The sequence below is a fragment of the Macrobrachium nipponense genome, chromosome 42, assembly GCF_015104395.2.
Source record: "Macrobrachium nipponense isolate FS-2020 chromosome 42, ASM1510439v2, whole genome shotgun sequence".
Classification (NCBI taxonomy): domain Eukaryota; kingdom Metazoa; phylum Arthropoda; class Malacostraca; order Decapoda; family Palaemonidae; genus Macrobrachium; species Macrobrachium nipponense.
The window spans coordinates 15,794,363-15,814,235 of NC_061103.1; the positions used below are offsets into that span (position 1 = coordinate 15,794,363).

Here is a 19,873-nt window from a genome sequence, read left to right on the forward strand (position 1 = left end):
GAAGAATATCTTAATGAAGGTTGAAAGTTCCTGATTCTATATTTTATTTACTTTAAAAACTTAATTTTTTTACAGTGGCGTTTTCTAGTTAAGACAAATATGAAGAATGGTTTTTCATTTCTGAATGTGTATGTATATGTAAACACATATACGTATATATATAATTATATATATTTATATATATGTATGTATGTATGTATTATGTATATATTATATAGATATATATATATATATATGTATGTATGTATATATATATATATATATATATATATATATATTCTATATATATATATATATATATATAATTGATAGTCAATGCTTGATATTCATCTCATGATGGCATTATGAAGTATACATCTCTGTTTTAAATATAAAGTCGACTTAAGAAACACTTCCAGCATAACTATTCAATATGAGACGCTATGTCTTATTTTCAAAATGCAGGCAGCTAAGCTGTCGGTGGCCGGTAATCAAGTCACAGACTAATGGCCACAATTTTGGATAGACAAAAAAAATATGTGCATTAATTTATGGCGGCAAATAAAGTATAATAAAACAAGAAACATTTTGGATCTTTCCTAGAAAGTGACCCCGAAAGGTATTCGAGGGTCGTTATCTAAGTCTAATATTTCTTGGAGGTCATTATCTTTATAATATATAGTCTCTGTTTATGTTTTTACCGTCATCCCAAATTGGCTTGTACTAAACACGCCGCAAGGTGGATCCATACTGGGTTCAAACCGTTGGGGTCACTTTCTGGGAAAGATTATTATGATTTTTTTCCCCTGTGACTCTTTTACCTGTGTCCTTCTTACCTGGATTGAAGCCGTCTTGGTGACTTCAAAAGAATATCCAATACAATCAAAAGGAACGTTTTCTGCTGGCGAACACCTAGCAGTTTTTACCGAACTGGATGGTAAAACTTTGTTTCCCACTTTTATTAATTCACCATTTTATTAATTTGTAGAGATCAAAGTACTACTTTGACGCTGTGGGAAAAAGAAGAGAGAGAGAGAGAGAGAGAGAGAGAGAGAGAGAGACGTGGTTACGTTCAGTTGATGCAATGAACTAAGTGGCGAGGAAGGTAGATGGTTTTAAACCAGAACATATCAAATAACCATAAATAGATAGGTGGGGTTGACTCTCACTCATTATGTTCTAAGTTCTACAGAATTCTTTAGTTAAAGATGTAAAAAAGGGTTTAGGGACAACTTTATGCCACACTGCAGGACTACGATTCTAGGAAAGAAATAAAACAATTATCTATAAAATAAAAAATTAAATTAAAAAGTTTTCTGCTATACAACACTACTAGTAATGGATGATACTGAAAACAAACAAAACGGAAATTCAACAAAAACTTGGCTAACGAAAGACTTAACAGCATAAGTGAAAACACTAACCTCCTTAATATCTGATCAATATTACTACAGACCTGAAATGCCACCTTCCTCTCTTTCGAAGCAAATAAAACAACGACAACCATCCAGTTGCTGACAAAGATCTCCCGTCCCTTCCGCGGGCGTCAAGCGATCAGAGACGCGTCAAATGAAAATAACGCATTACACCTAAGTACATTCATCATCAACATCATCATCGTCATCACACATAACACAAAGCACTCTTGTACAAACGATTATTCCCTATGACGGCTCTCTTTTCGGATGGGACGCAGAAGCGGACGTTTCAACGTCGCCAACGTTTTCCGGAAGTTCCTCGTCCTTCGTTTCCGGTAAAGTGAGACTTAACGCCCCCGCCAGGAAGGACATCGCTGCAAAAGTCACGGGGGGCGCCCATGTAGCTATGTTGACCTGCAGGAGGAATTCGGTTGGGGTATACTGTGCATAATGCTAAACCTCTCAAGCAGAGGACTGTCTATTTGTTATTAATCTTACTTGGTTACTTTTAGAGCTGGTACATGTTATAGAAAAAAATAAAAACTGCAAATTATGATTTTTAAGTTTTGCAATCATCGAGTTCCTGAAATTCACAATAACACTTTTAGCGAGAACAACGCAGATATTTCAAGAAAATAACCATGAGAAACATTTCTTATGTTGCTTGCCAGATTATGATGGTATTGTGTGTATATATATTCTAAACATATAATACTACATATTTGTTATGCTACGTCGACGTAGTATCTTTGCAGGTGAGCTCAAGCTTAATAATACAGAGCCTGTACCAAAGAATGGCACATCTATAGACTGCAGTAACTACTGGCCTATTTCAATCTTCCCTGTGTTCTCCAAAGTTGCAGAAAACCTGTTTTCAAGCTAATACGTAAGTAGCCATCTTGCTTGGTGAGTCGTACCCGCGTGAAGTCAGATTAATCAACAGATATCACAAGTTTAACATACGACTAGAATTTGAGAAATATCTAGAAGTGTTCGTGAACTATCGGTGATAAGATTAGTGTGAAAATAGTAGGATAAAGCGTCTTCTAAGTTAGTTTATCAAGTGTAATACTATAAATCAGAACAAGATGGCAGTAAGTTCCAACTGCGGGAAGAGGTGGCGTAATTTGGCGTGTCTAGCAGATTCGCAATACGATGAGGTAGCAGGAAGGGAACTGGCATTTCTCATCTATGAAATCAGCAACAGTCCTAACCAAAAAGATACAAAGCATTCATAGATATTATTTATAAGGATATAATCCTTCAACTGGAACAAATCTAATGAAAACATCTTGAAAATAATTGAAGAAGTTCCAAATAAAATCCAAGTGGTCAAGAGACCTCATAAAGAAAATATACATAAACCAACATATTCCGACAAAGAAAATGAATAAGTGAATCTTGTGGAATATCCTAATTGATGCATTAGGAAAAAGAATGCCAAAGCATGCAAACTGTGTAAGGTTTGGTATAGCATAGTCAATCCACAAACCTAATCAGAAAATTGTCTGCATGCAACATTCCGACCCATCCACAGTGTGCTGAGTAATACAAGATTTGAGAAAAGATACAAGAATTTTTTGTTCAAACATGTCTATCATGGATAGACAATGTTATTAAATCAAGATTGAATGTACAAATAGTTGAGGAGAAGAAGAAGAGGAGAGGAAGAAGAAGAAGAAAAAGAAGAAGAGGAAAATGGAAGAGAAGTAAACAAAAATGAAATGACAGAAAAAAATAAGGAAACAAAGAACAAGATAAAAGTATGGATGCAGAGATACTCATTGATACTACATATGAGGCAATAAAGCAGCATACCTACGAAGAAATAAATTACGATATGACAACAGAGCAAATCCCGAAGAGGCTCTACCCAGATCTATACAATGACGGGAAAGAGGAAAAAATAGACAAGAAAGACAAATCTGCAACCTTTTGAAAAGAGGGAATTGCAGATTTGGAGAAGATGTTACTACAAACATCCTAAGATATGTCAAACTATGAAATATATGTAAATGTGCATACTTAGATGGATATGGGATGATTGCAGAGATCTGCATCCAAAAATATGTAAAAACCTAAAAGAAGGAAAAAGGATGTAAGTTCGACAAAAAATGCAAATATATGCACCCTGTAGCCATGAATCATAATCAAATAAATAACCAACCAAGTAATAAAATCCAAAATAAGAAAGAAACAAATAAAGAGAGAAATCAAGAATATCAGGTAAAAGAGAAAAGCAAACCACCAATGAGATATGCAGAGGTGTCAGCAAAAAATTTCAAAGCATCAGCTCCGAAATTCTACTCAAGAGATAATAACTGTATTTATTATGCAAGAGGATATTGCAGAAAACGGAGAAAATTGCAGATTCAGACACAAAATGAATAATTATGATGAAGGAAGATCAAATATTATGGAAAAGTTGGATTTTTTTAATGTCAGAATTTCTGGAATGAAAAAAAGAACAACATACCAGAACAGGAAAGAGACATGGGAAAATCCTTATTACTACCAGTATTAAATGAAGGAGAAAACACGCAAACCATCATAGTGATGAATGCGCAGGGTTTAGTTACGAGTAACTCAAAAAGAAAAATAGAGTACTTAGAAGAACTAACCCAAAATGAAAAGAAAATAGATATAATGAATATAAGTGAAACCTGGTATTCCCAAGAGACTGGGAATGATGATCAAATAAAAGGGTTCCAAACTTATAGATCAGATAGAAAAAATAGGAATCAAGGGGAACCGCAATATATGGGAAAGACAAAAAACAAGGAAAAAATATATGAGAAATATAGTAACTCAGAATGTGAACTAATAGCGGTAGAATTTGAATCTGAAAAATTGATGAACATAGTAATATATAGACCTCCTAATACTAAAGAGTTTGACTTAATAATGAAAAATTGGATGATATATGTAGAAATCACAAGGACTGGACTATTCTCCTATCTGGTGACTTCAACTTTCCTTTCGTAGAATGGAAAGAACGAATAGGAGATTGTGGTTGTACTTATACATATAAAAAAGAGAGTAATAGTAGTGCAGAAGATAAGAGGCAATTTGAAAAGCTATTAGATATGCTTCTAGAATACAACATTCAACAAATAAATCACCTGCCAACAAGAAAGGAAAATACTTTAGACCTAGTATTTGTGAACGAGATGAATTATGTTAAAGAAATAATAGTTTATAATGCGAATATTTCAGACCATAATGTCATAGAATTAACAGTCCATTCCAAAGCAAGTGAAAATAGAGATAAGCAAGAAATGAAAAAGTGGGAAGGATATGGAAAATACAACTTCTACAGTAAAAATATAAAATGGTCAGAAATTAATGAAGAATTAAACAAAGATTGGGATAACATTTTTCGTAAGTGATGACATAAGGGTAAATACGGAGATATTATATAAAATATTGGAGAAAATAGTGGAAAAATATATACCGAAGAAGAAAAGTAAACATCATTCATGCATACCAAGAGACAGGAAGATCTTGTTCCAGAAAATCAGAAAGTGGAAAAAAGGTCTTGCAAAAGAAAAAATGCATGGAAAGTTATAGAACTAAAAAGTAAGATAGAAAATGCAGAACAAAAGATTATACAATCAAAAGAAAATGAAAAACGGGACTTGGAAGAAAAAACCCTATTAAATATCAAGCAAAACCCCAAGCTATTATACTCATATGCGAAGAAGATGAATAAAAGAAGAATAGAAATAGGCCCTCTGAGAATTGAAGGGAGATTAACGAATGAAAAAAAGGAAATTTGCAACATACTGGCAGAACGATATAAGAGAGAATTCACCCCTAGAATAGATAATGAAGATAATGATATAGAAAGTAAGGGATGAAAATAGTGAATATTTAGCTGACATAGATATTAATGAAGCTGATATTGGTGCAGGCTATTAATGAAATTAAAAAAATGGAGCTGCTGCAGGGCCTGATGGAATTCCTGCTATTTTGTTAAAGAAAGTAGTTCATTCTATCGCAAAGCCACTTGCAATATTATTAAGACAAAGTGTAGATACCGGCAAGATTTATGATGAGCACAATTAGCATATATTACCCCTACTTTCAAAAGTGGATCAAGACTAGAGGCAAGTAATTATAGGCCTGTGAGTCTAACATCACTATTATTGAAAGTGTATGAAAGGGTAATGAAGAAAAATATTATGAAACATTTAATAAAAAATAATTTGTTTAATAAAGGACAACATGGTTTCGTACACGGAAAAAGTACACAAACCCAAATGTTAGTCCACCGTGAGAACATATTCAAAAATATGAAAAGCGGAAATGAAACAGATGTGGTTTATTTAGACTTTGCAAAAGCTTTTGATAAAGTAGACCATAATATATTAGCGAAGAAAATTAGAAAACACAATATCGTGGATAAAGTAGGAAGATGGTTAAAGAATTTTTACACAACAGAAAACACGATAGTTATTGCAAACGACGAGAAATCGGATGAAGTCAAGGTAATATCCGGTGTGCCGCAAGGTACGTGTTAGCTGCAATACTGTTTGTTATTATGATTGAAGACATAGACAATAATGTGAAGGATTCGGTAGTGAGTAGTTTCGCAGATGACACAAGAATAAGTAGAGAAATTACTTGTGATGAAGATAGGAACGCTCTACAAAGAGACCTTAACAAAGTATATGATTGGGCAGAGGTAAATAGGATGGTATTTAACTCTGATAAATTTGAATCAATAAATTATGGAGACAGAGAAAGAAAGCTATATGCATATAAGGGACCTAATAATGAGACCATCACAAATAAGGAAGCAGTTAAAGACCTTGGTGTGATGATGAATAGGAACATGTTATGCAATGATCAAATAGCAACTCTGTTGGCAAAATGTAAAGCAAAAATGGGAATGTTGTTACGGCACTTCAAAACAAGAAAAGCTGAACACATGATTATGCTTTATAAAACATATGTTCGTAGTCCACTTGAATATTGCAATATGATATGGTACCCACACTATCAAAAGGAATATTGCACAAATAGAGAGTGTACAAAGGTCCTTTACAGCTAGAATAGAAGAAGTTAAGGACCTAGACTACTGGGAAAGACTACAATTCTTAAAATTATATAGTCTAGAAAGGAGAGAGAAACGCTACATGATAATTCAGGCATGGAAACAGATAGAAGGAATAGCAGAAAATATCATGGAACTAAAAATATCAGAAAGAGCAAGCAGAGGTAGATTAATAGTGCCCAAAAACTATACCAGGAAAAAATAAGGAAAGCACACAGGACATTAATCCACTACGCACCAGCATCGATAATGCAGCGTCTATTCAATGCGTTGCCAGCTCATCTGAGGAATATATCAGGAGTGAGCGTAGATGTGTTTAAGAATAAGCTCGACAAATATCTAAACTCATGCATCCCAGACCATCCAAGATTGGAAGATGCAAAAAAATATACCGGAAGATGTACTAGCAACTCTCTGGTAGACATTAGAGGTGCCTCACACTGAGGGACCTGGGGCAACCCGAACAAGATGTAAGGTCTGTAAGGTATGTGGAATCTAAAGGATTGTTATCCGATTGTCAATATGCATATAAGAAGCAATTAGGTACCTGCGATGCGTTTTTTTAGATTTGACAAGCCATTTGCAAGACAACCTTTGGTAAGGGTTTTGGAGTGTAGATATTAAATTCAATAGATTTTAGTGCTTCTTTCGATTTAAGTAATTCATAAGGCACTTATTTATAAACTTCAGAATCTTGGAAAGGGCGGATATGTTTTAGGTTTTTTAGATTTTCTTACAGGTAGGCAGCAGCGAGTTGTTGTTGATGGAATCTTTAGCGAACCAAGACCTATTGGATCTGGAGTTCCACAGGGTTGTGTTCTTGGTCCGCTGTTATTTTTAGTACATATAAATGATATGGTTGTTGGCCTGGAAAACAAGTTTGTTCAGTTTGCCGATGATGCAACACTTCTGGGTGTAGCAAAGTCTCATTTTTTGAGAAATGAAGTTGTCATCAGCCTCAATCGTGACATGGAACGAGTTAGCCAATGGTGTAGTCGATGGGATGTGAGGCTGAACTCCAGGAAAACGAAGCCGAAGTTACTTAGTAGATCTAATACAGATTTTCCACCCAGTCCCCCCTCTCCCCCTTCTGGTGAATAGAATTGAAATATTCCGAAACTCTAATCCTTGCTGTAACTTTTCACTCACATCTTGCTTTTGTGGAACAGCTAATGAAAGTGTCAGCACATCCTGACGAATGTTAGGTATTGTAGGTTTGGTCTCATATTTTCATAAGTGATAAAATCAGTGCAACCTGTTTTAAGGCCCTTTGTCCTTCCTTCCTTCACTAGAATACTGTTCTTCGATGTGGATGTTTGCTTCTGCCTGAGAGTTATCTCTTTGAGGTAGAATGGTTCATGGTGGTAGATTTATGTTTCCTAACATTAGCAATGGTCTCTATTTGTCATTGGGATGTGTAACAGTCTCCCTAAGAATACTGTACAATTGGAACTTCGGAAATTCAAGTGAAGATGCCACGCAATACTTCCCTAAAACAATGACATATCTGGATAGTTTCCTGAAGTTCCAATTGTACAATATTCTCAGGGAGACTGTTCCACATTCTAACGATGTTTTTTTTTTTTTTTTTTGAAAAAAACGGCCTCTGGAACTGACAAGTTCGACGGCGAGGTAGATTTACTGTATATTGGTGCAGCTGTCAAGCAAATCTAGCTGCTCTCGGCAAGAAAAAAGGATCAGGGGTTAACTACGAATGCGAAAGATCTGTGTTAAAATATAACTTATCACATTTGCTACTATTGCAGTGTCCAAGCAACGAAAGGATGTCCCTCTTCTGTATGAATTCATTTGTTTCTGATGGTTATATATCCTCGGCGGAATAATGATCTTCCTGGGCGTTTGTGTACTTAGGGAACAAAGGCACATTTGATTTCCACTTCCATTTGCTATCTTATGCTTTCACTGACAGACCGCTACACGCCATTGATAATTTCACGGTTTGTCGACTGGAATCTCATCAGGGACATAACTCAGTTTTCTTGTTTATCCCTAACATTAATGCTTATATATTTTACTCTTGAGTTACGATAAAATGTTAAATTTTAAAGGGCATGGCTTTATAATGAACAATAATGAAAACTGAAGGATACTTAACATCAACAACTATTACTATTGCTGCTGCTGCTGCTTCTACTACTACTACTACTACTACTAACTACTACTACTACTACTACTAATACTACTACTACTACTACTTACTACTACTACTTATAATTAATAATAATAAGATCAATAAATAATATCCGTATAAATAAAACAAAAAGAAGTATCGGTTACTGTCCAGTTTTACTGTGGGCAACACAACTGATTGTGGATACTTCCATTGCTATTGACATAATTGATAATGCTACTAATATTACTGAGACTTATACTAATGAGGGCAGACATTGCTACTTTGAATTTCATCATGTAAACAGGATGAACAGCCTCATCTCCAATAATTTAAAATGAAGAAAGCGAAAAGGCATCGCAACCCAAATCAACGTTGGTCACGAGAAAGGAAGAAAATGATGGAAATCAAGTCCAGTGGCTCTGACACTTGCGTGGAAACAGGCGATGAATAAAATATTCAAGATAATGCACAGACTTAACATGTGAAACTCATTGATCTCTGATATCATTATGAATTCTCAATTTCGCAGTATTTTTCCACTTAAATGGAGACCAACAAGGCTGCAAGCTTAATTCGCTAACGCTGCCTAGGCCTGGCGACAGTATTATGAATTTAGGGCAAGAAATAGAAGTTTAAAACTACTGTGTCCAATACAGCTAGATAAATTGGGATCACATTGTGTACTAGACTCTGTGTTGATTCACTTTTGGTATACTGAGATATTACCTAATGCTTCATCTCACTGTGATGCTTTTTTGGTTAAGATCACATCTGAAAAACTGGAATCACCAGCCAGCCTCTTATAGTTGCCGCACAATATGCCAATATTCAACGGCTGTTCAATGAGCGCAATCTTGATTTGGCTACAATGGTTAGCTACCTTGCAAATGTAACCAAGTTTCGTCCCAGGCATTTCAAGTTTGGCTGCTTTGTTTGTGTTCACTGTAATCAAGTTTCGGTCGTATGCTTACAGCTTATTCTATAGGTTGACAGGACGCTAAAATGTATTCTTCTTCTTCCCAGCTTGTTCCCATTTTTATATGGGGTCGCCGTTTCGGATGAGCCGTTTCCATCTATTTCTATCTTGTGCTTCTGCCTCATCAATTCCCTTCTCATGTAAGTCTCCTCTCACACAGTCCTTCCATCTCTTTCTTGGTCTCCCTCTTTTTCTTCTTCCTTGCACCTCCACCCCCATAGTATGTCTCCCAGCGTGGTCCTCATCTCTCCTCACCAGGTGTCCATACCATCTCAGCCTCCCCTCCTGCACTTTCTTTGATACTTCCACCACCTTAGTTGACCCCCTTATGTAGTCATTTCTGATCCTATCCGCTCTTGTTACCCCAGACATCCACCTAAGCATTCTCATTTCTGCCACATCCATCTTCTTCTGCTCTGCTTTTCTCATGCTTGCTGTTTCCGTACCATACAGCATTGCTGTTCTTACCACCGTCTTGTGAAATTTTCCTTTTAACCTAAGCGGCACTCTTTTGTCACAAAGACCGAGGCCGCTCTCCAGTTGTTCCAGCCTGCCTGTACCCGATGTTTTACTTCTTCTTCCATACTTCCTCCAGCGTTAACAAAAGATCCCAAATACTTAAACTTATCAACTCTCCTTATTTGCTCTCCACCAAGCTGAATACTTTCTCTATCATCCCCCTCAGTGGTGGGTACACATATTATTCGTTTTCTTGGATCTACTTATTCTCATTCCTCTGTCCTCCAGTACTTGTCTCCATCTTTCCAATTTCACTTCCAGATCTTCCCTGCTCTCTGCACATAGAACAATATCATCCGCATACAATATGTTCCATGGTACTGTCTCCCTTACTTCCTCTATTATAACATCCATCACTATGTTAAAGATAAATGGGCTCAGAGCCGACCCCTGGTGTAATCCTACCCTCACCTCAAAACCTTCTGTCTCCCCAACACTGCTCCTCACTCTGGTAAATACATTCCGGTACATCTCTTGTATCAATCGCACATACTTCTCTGGCACCATCTTCTCCCTCAGGCTCCTCCATACCACTTGTCTCGGGACTCGGTCATAAGCCTTTTCAAGGTCAATGAATACCATATGTAGGTCCCTTTGTCTTTCCCCGAATTTCTCCATTATCTGCCTCAGACAAAATATACCATCTGTTGTTCCCCTTCCCTTCATAAATCCCATCTGCTCTTTACCTATTTGTACTTCTTCTCTCAGTCTAGCATCTATCATCCTTTCCAGTATCTTCAATTTAATGCCCCTATAATTACCACACTCTTGGACATCGCCTTTCCCTTTAAAAATTGAGATCAATATACTCCCACGCCACTCATTTGGTATCTTTTCCTGTTCAAGGATCTTTATCATAAGATCGTACAGTATATCCACTCCTTCATCTCCTAATGCTTTCCATGCCTCCACCGGGATCATGTCTGGTCCGGTTGCCTTCCCATTCTTCATCTTCTCAGTGCATTTAGTACCTCTTGCCTAGAAAACCTCATTACCATGCCAATGTTCACTTGCCCATCCTCTCTTATTAGTCTATTATTTTCTTCATTTAACAACTGTTCGAAATATCTTTCCATCTCTTCACAATGTCTTTCCTCCTTTCTAAGCAATACACTTTGATCCTTTATTTTGTTTGATATGTGTTATAATTTCTTTGTGCTCTTATTTCTAGCCTTTGATAGCTTGATCATTCTTCTTTAATCCTTCCTTTGTCCCCAGCTCATTATACACATCATCATACGACTTTGCTTTAGCTTGGGCTACCACCTTTTTCACCACCCTTGTTTTTCTCTCTGTACCTATTTTCTGTCTTCCACTGACTGTGACTCTTCCATCTTTTTTCTTTGCCTCCTTCTTATCTTTTACTACTTTCTCAATGTCTTCATCCCACCACAAACTCTCCTTTTCTTCCATATGATACCAGATGTCTCTCCAGCTAGCTCCTTTCCATGCCTTCTTATTACTGCTGCATTTCGTGCCCCACCATTCTTGAACATCTTCAATCCCTATATCAATATCCTCCAAAACCCTCCTCTTAAACTCTCTCTTCTTATCCCTTCCTTCTGTAATTCGTACCATTTAATTTTCCTTATCCCTTTAGCTTTGGTTTTTTTCTCCCTTTTCTTTTCAACTTCAAGTCCATACATAGCAGCCTGTGTTGGGGGGCTACATGGTCGCCTGGAATAACTTTGCAGTTCTTGACCTCCACCAGATTTATCCTTTTATACAAGAAATAGTCTATCTGGGAGAATCTTCCCCCACTCCTATATGTTATTAGGTGTTCCATTTTCTTCTCAAAGAATGTGTTTACTATTGCATGTCGAATGACACAGCAAAGTCCCACTTACACTCTCTCCTTCTGGTTTCTCTCCCCAATTCCATGGCCCCCATTGCACCCGCCCAAATCGCCTCATTTTCACTTCCGACATGGCATTCACAAATCTGCCCCAACTATCACCCTCTCATGCTCTTCCAGTTCTTGCATTATTCCATCCATGTCTCTCCAGAAATTTCCCTTCTCTTCTTCTGTGCAACCAACTTGTGGTGCATATGCGCTTATAATATTCAGAATCTCTCCTCCATAACATATCTTTAATCTGATGATACGGTCATTCTTTCTATGCACTTCTATTACCGAGTTCTTTAGTTCACTAGACAGTACTATGCCAACTCCAACTCTTTAGCTTTATTTCCTTTCCACCGCGTTTCTTGCACACACACAACATCTACTTTCTTTTCTCTCATCAAGTCAGCCAATTCTCTACCTCTCCCAGTCATGGACCCAACATTTAGCTGACATACTCTGAACCCAATGTGAGCTCGCTTCTTTAGCTGCACCCGCTCCTGATGCAGTAGCCCTCGCCTTACCACAGAGTTAGGGCGATGTCTCTGTGCGTCGTTTACGGAGTACGCCTAGCATTACCTCTTTTCCATATTTCGGCTCATTCCATTTTTGGTTTTGGCACAGATTTTTACAGCCGGATGCCCTTCCTGACACCAACCCTCCCTATTTATCCGGGCTTGGGACCGGCACCCATAAGGACTTGGTTGCCCCCCCAGGTGGATAGGTTGACGCTAAAATGTATTCTAGGTTCAAATTAACCACGTTCCTATATTTTTATGCAGGATTATGGGCCATTTTTCCCTCACGGTCACAATTATGTTTCCATCATTTGCTTGATCTGACATAAGACTTGATAATCGGATACATTATCCTAAGTATGTGATATACTTCTTTTGAAGATTTTTCTTCATTTTATGCATAAAAATATAGCCTCTAAAGACCTTGGAAATCTACTGGTTAAACGTCAGCCACAGAATTGGCAGGACAAAGGCCAATGCAGTAATCAAAGTCAGTGACTTTGCCTAGAAAACATTCATAAATCTATGTTAATTACCAGAAACAAAATGGGAAAATTTCCCATTGACCCAGGGACTATATTTTTTGGATAAAAGGCCCAATTCATAACAATACAATAAACTGCACCAGACAGTAATAAACATTGTAATAGCATGAACTGTAAAATAACAAATACTTTCACTCAAATCTAAAGGCCTGTCCACACGACCGAGCTGGATCGGCGGACCTCCCCTCTAACGGTCACACTTGACGGGCAAACCGTCAAATTGCCCGATGGGCCTTGTAGCAAAATCACCATGGTGGTGCCCGATGGCTTGAGCTTCGACCCTGGCAGACGTACGTTAACCATATACATTTCTTTTACTGAGCCATTCTTTGCACCATATTCTCTTCTTTTTCATCACACACAAAGCAATTATCATGCTACACCATATCTTCTTTGCGGTAGGCACCATGTTTATCGTCGGGCACACCCACCTCTCCATCGCCTCACCCGTGTGGACAACATTCACGGGTGACCCCGCCAGAATTTGCCCGTCAACCTCGGAGCACGCCGATCAGGCCCATTCGTGTGGACAGGCCTTAATTCGTTGAGAAGAACATTGAGCACAGCAACGGATAAAAAATTATTCTTACCAAGAGGTCATTGATGTAAGGCGACACTGCACCGCCTGCAGCCGAAAAAATGGCACCCAAACTGATGTAGAAGGAACGGTGTGATGTGTGATACAATTCGCCCGTGTACAGGTAGGCCAGCTGGAATGCCATGTTGATGGCCATCTTGCCAAGGAGAGAAAACGCCACCTTGGCACTTACCGGAGCTGAAAGTAAAATTGATTACGTAAGAGTTTATGTACTAGCCTCTCTCTCTTCTCTCATCTCTCTCTCTCTATCTCTTCTCTCTCTTCTCTATTCTTATCATCGTATAATATAGTGAGATAATATATATATCTTCATATAGAATATATATATCGTTATAATATATATATTAGTATAGTTATATATATATTAAATATATATAGTATTATATTATATGTTATATGTACTATATCATATATATATTAATATATTATATTATATATAATATTATATATATATAATATATGTTTATAGAAGTATATGAATATATATATATATATATATAATTATATATATATATTTATATGAATATATCTATATATATATATATATATATATATATATAATATCATATATATATATATATATTATATATATTATGAATATATATAATATATATATTCTTATATATATATATATATATATATATATATATATATTATATTCTATAATTCATTTATATATATATATATATATATATATATATATATTATATATATATATATATATATATATATAATTAAAATTAAATTTTTAAAAATATATATGTGTATATATATATATTATATATATAAATATCTATTATATCAGTATCTATATATATATATATATATATATTATATAATATCATAGTATATATATATATATATAATCTGATCCATTTTATATAATAATTATATCTATATTTTATTTATATATAAACTGCAAAAGCCAACACAGCAAAACAACAGACAGAGGAGGCTCCGGTGCAAAGTGCTTTCACGTTAATTCATTCATTGTCTTTGACAGCCGACCATCAGGCGTCTGACTATTCCTCTAAATTATTTCCTTTGTTGTTTGCACTTGAATAAATGAGGAAGCTTTTGCTACTGAACTTCTGCCTGGCATTTTCCTGTGGCATTTGGTTTCTATACTAAAATTAAACTGCATCTTTCCTCCCAAAGTGATCGGTTCTCGAGAATGAAGCGAGGCACTTGTCACTGCCTTGTTAATGCTTTAACTGTTGAATCACGGATGAGCTTCCATTTGCAGTCTCCACAAAATTATCCGCTTAATACGTATTATACACCAGTCATCGAACTCCCACAATCAACACCCCGACCTCTCCCCCTCCCCGCGCCCTACCTCGCCCAACACACTGAGCTAATCATTTCATCAAGTTGCTATCTTACACTTCCTGGATATCAATGGCTTTCCTTCGTCGTTTACACATTTTTTTTTTAATTTAATTTCTCTTAGATATTCACAATCAATAGTGTATCTTAGGCAAACATCAACCAACTTTATTCACAAACACTTTCCCATCACACAACTCTCAGGTAATCTCCTTTCTCTGACTTTCAGCTCATCCCCTTTCTCTGCCTTCTTGCATCGCTCCTTCCTTGAAGATAATAAAGAACCATGAAGACATGACCCTCTCATATCTCAGACGTACGTTCATATCGGACAGTCAGCCTCTCATTGACTTATTACAACATTTCCTGTTAATTCCATCGCATATTTCTCATAAACTAACGCTAGTCACTTGTTCATCCATCGTCATTTTACAAACTATTCTCTATTCACTCATGCGAAACTCCAAGTAGGACTTTTAACCTCATTTCATATCTTTGTTTATTTCACACAAAAGGAGATAAGATCCGGAATGAATTGATCAGGGGGACAGTCAAAGTATTAGAGGTTTCAAAAAAAGCTCAGGAAAGAAGACTGAAATGGTTTGGTCATGTCAATGTGACATTTCAGGTTTAAAACTATCCCATTTACATTTCATCTAGTTAAGTCTCGGTATGATTTTATATTTCTTTGAAATTAGGGATCATTTTGTTTTTGAAATTTCCGTTCAAGAACCCTGATCACGTTCTTGGTTGATCATTTGAAAAAGGAAGACATAAATAGTTTTTAAAAAATTCAAAAAAGCTTTTCTGGCGGAATTCTATCGCATCTTTTCTTGTTCTTTCGGATTTTATTTCGTTTCAAACCATTTCACCAATATTAACTTTTGGATGTTATTTAAACTTTCATCATCTTTTTTATTATAAAATAAATATTGTCTTTTTCGTTTCGGGCAACAATCCATTCTTTTTTTCTGGGAGTTCGAGAAGTTCGAAGGGTAATGCTGTTCTCTGTCAACTGGAAAAAAATTTTTTTTTTCTTTCAAACTGGAATTTTACAATGACTACACAATTTTCTGTGATATCTACGAGAACTACTGTACGGCCAATTCTTTGATCAATGAACGAATCTTAAGAACGTACTATGATCATGTTATAGTTTAGCCATTATATACAGAACAGAAGACGACGTACTTTTCTAGAAATTAACATTAGCAGAAATGTCACAATAATGACAAAGCAGAGTAAAAATCTATCTCGATATGTTCCCCTCCGTTTTCAACGCATCACAAAAACCTTTTTTCCTGTCTCTCTTTAGCATTCCACAAAAGTGAAGTTCATCTTTGGAAAGCACAGTATAGCTGACGGGATTCAGATCTGAAAATGGCGGAAGTGTTCTCGAAAATGTTTCAGTTGTAGAGCTTCGCTTATCCCCTGCAATTAAGAGACGATGAATTTCTCTCTCCAATTGTTTCTGGGTTTAGCATCATTGAAAATGGAGCTGTAAAAAGTTAAATATATCTTAGTTTAACCACTGAGCTGATTAACAGCTCTTCTAGGGCTGGCCCGAAGGATTAGTTATTTTTACGTGGCTAGGAACCAATTGGTCACCTAGCAACGGGACCTACAGTTTATTGTGGGATCCGAACTACACTATATCGAGAAATGAATTTTTATCACCAGAAATAATTCCTCTGATTCCGCGTTGGCAGAGCGGGGAATCGAACTTCGGACCACCGGATTGGCAGCCGAGAGCGAAAACCACTCGTCCAGCGTGGAACTAATGGAGCTGTAACAACGCACATTTAATCTGAACTTATTAATATTTCCAGTGTTTTATCATCACTCAAAAGGACTTTAAAGAACAAAATGTGAAATGTCGCAATGAAAAGTACTTTTCCCTCTAAAGGCATTATTTTTATTGTGTTATCGTTTGAGGCAGTTATGATGTGTGCCCTTTCGCCATTTTTTCCATGGAAATATGTTCGTCGAGTTGATATAATATTTATCTTTTTCTTCAAATATCTAAACCATGTGTAGATATATTAGTACCAGAGTAAATATATATTCAGATGGTGTTTTTGGTCTTACAGCGAACTATTTTCAGGCAAAACAATTTTACTCTCAAAATAATTCTGTATTCACATAAAAAGTTAATTCTGCTTAAACAAAAAGATTTTGCTTATTTTCTTTCACACAAAATTCTGTTTACATAAAAGCTATTTTACTTTAGAACTGGATTCTGCGCAAACAGTTGTTACTGGAATTATGGACGCACAGAAACTTTTTGTATTAAAATAAATCTGGTATGAACTAAAACTTCATCGCAAATCCACATTTTGTATACATAAAAGGAGTTTGCTTTTAACTGAATTCTGCTCAGACGAAGGATTTTGTTGCGAATTCTTCTGAATTTTATATATAAAAACGTAATATCTAATCTTAATTAAATTCCTAAATAACAAGAGATTTTTTATCCTAAGTTCTGTATACGTAAAAGCTGAGTTCACCTATGGACAATGATTTTTTTTAAGGTAATGCTGTATATATAAAACCTTTCTCTTTCACTTCACACCTACTTCTATAGACATCTAATGCTAATTTTAAATTTTGCTTCAAAGCCGATTTATGCATCCGCAGAATCTTTAATTTGCTTAAAACTACATAGCTAAGAAATAAACGTTTTTTATTTACAATTATTTTTAAAAATAAATAATACTGAATAAGAAAGCTTTTGTGTCGTAACTGAATGTTATTAAATTTTATACTACATATATGCAATGTCATTTTATTGAAATAAATTTTCTAAAAAAGATAAAAAGTATTTTGCCTTAGAACTAAATTTTCATCAGCATGAAATTTATAACATTTAATCTTATTTTCTACACAAAGACTTCCTGCTTTCAAACTCTATCATGTATATACCAAGAGGGTTATTTGCTAATAAACAGAATTTTGAATATGGAAACATTTTTGTTCTCCAAACCGAACTCTATAAACGAAGAAGCCTTCAGGTCTTTGATATAGTACACAGAGGCAACCTTTCCTCCCAAAATGCTTTGCTCTTGAGATGGATTCCACAAACATTAAGGCCTTCCTGACTTTAAAATAAATTGTGTTTTGCTCTTCTCCATAAACAACATTTTTATCTGAAACTGTGTTCTTTTACTAAGAGGATTTTTCCCCTTCAACGAATTCTGTTTACACACGAATTCGGTGACTTTGCATTCTCAAACTGAATTCAATATGCGTCACCATCTTCTGCTCTCTCCAACTAAGCGTTATTTACAGAGATTATCTACATTTAAACAAGTATGTAATCACATAACTCAAGTTTTATTGAAAATTTAATTTTGTATACACTAAAGCTATCTGATCACAGAAATGTTCTATACAAGAGGCTCTTACTTTTAAGCTAAATCTTGTACACAAAGAGCTTTTTATTTCTCTACCTCAAACTGAAGTGTACACGAGATATTATGTGTTGTCAAATTTACTTTAATGAGTAATATTTCTTCTTCACAAATAACGAAAATTAGTGAATATTTCACATTTTGCGTCACAGGTATACTGTGTCCCACTGCCAAGTAACGGTCAGTTGAAAACAAAAGAAATATTTTGCTTTATTCCCTTCGCTTGAATATCACATTCCGTCATTACGATAAGTTTTCCTTTAAAAAAATACCTTCGACGATTGTAAATCTCAGAAGTATTCGGGAATTTTGGTCTTTGAACCATAATTATCAGACATCATCCTCAACTTGAAAAAATACAAACTTGGCGCCTGTAACATCCATTGTGGAGTGAGGATAAGCTTACAAAATAAGAAGAGGGAATATTTACATTTAACCCGATAAGATGAGTGAGAAACGCCACGGGGAAACTAAAGAGATCTTCAGCTTTGTAAAATGTCGTACCGACTTGACAATGATTTGAAGTCTATGCTCATCTCCGAAAATACAGAGAGGTCAGCTTTAACAATACAGAGTATGATGATGCGAGCATATTTCCTAATTATATAATAATAATTCTCACTAAAATAAATGAATAAATAAATACATGAATGAATAAATCATCCTAGACAAGCTAGTCAATGTTATGTTGTTTTTGATTGAATTGGACTTATGCCAGCACGGGCTCTCGCTCACAGAGCAGCCCGTAACAGTCAATGTTAGAGCGTCAATGGTTTCTGGATCCTACCTGTAGGAGCGAACTCATCCAGGATTGGGATGATGACGATGGCAGCCCCACACGCCACGAAGAGGGAAATGAAGGACCATTTGCGGCCCAAGAAGGAGACGAGAGGCCACAAGAGAATGTAGGAGGGCAACTCCAAGAGGCCACCAAAGAACATGTAGAGGTACATGTTGGCACTGAAATGGAAACGAAATTTGTACATGTTACAACATAAACATATGACTTCACTGCAACACTATTATAAAGAAAACTGAAAATTTTGCTGATACGAAAGCAATTTTTCGTCTTTTAACTATGTACGTTAACAATAGGCTGAAAATCTTAATTTTTCCAAACATTTTATGAAGCACCATAATTCAAGTGAGAAATTAACACACACACACACATATATATATATATATATATATATATATATATATATATATATATATATATTATATATATATATATATATATATATATTATATATATATATATATATATATATATATATATAATAAGTGTAACCTTATTTTAGCCAAAGGGGTGGCTTGTTGATTGCTTGTAAAATGTCATATTTCATTTAGTCTATTGACTTTGTCTTTACAAGTGCGTATACTTAATTGTGTGTTCTCCTGTTTTTGTAACAGATGATTCTGGCAAGGGAACCAAGGGTCCGTATGGGAGAAGAGATAATTTTTGTGACTAATTACTGAATTAAGACAGTTACATATTGGGGGTTTAACTGAGTTAGTTTGTCTGTGAGACTTGATTTATTATCT

The 19,873-nt window shown here is 35.6% G+C and overlaps 1 protein-coding gene across 1 annotated transcript; it reads right to left on the bottom strand.

The window, feature by feature from the left end:
* Positions 1 to 1,236: 1,236 nt before the first annotated feature.
* Positions 1,237 to 19,288, bottom strand: LOC135212984 (solute carrier family 22 member 15-like; the record flags this gene model as incomplete). The annotated part of the gene is given in 3 exon segments (XM_064246757.1): positions 1,237 to 1,811; positions 13,582 to 13,766; positions 19,116 to 19,288. Coding segments are annotated over 3 exon segments (526 nt in total), but the record flags the coding sequence as incomplete, so codon positions are not given.
* Between the last annotated feature and the right edge of the window lie 585 nt (positions 19,289 to 19,873).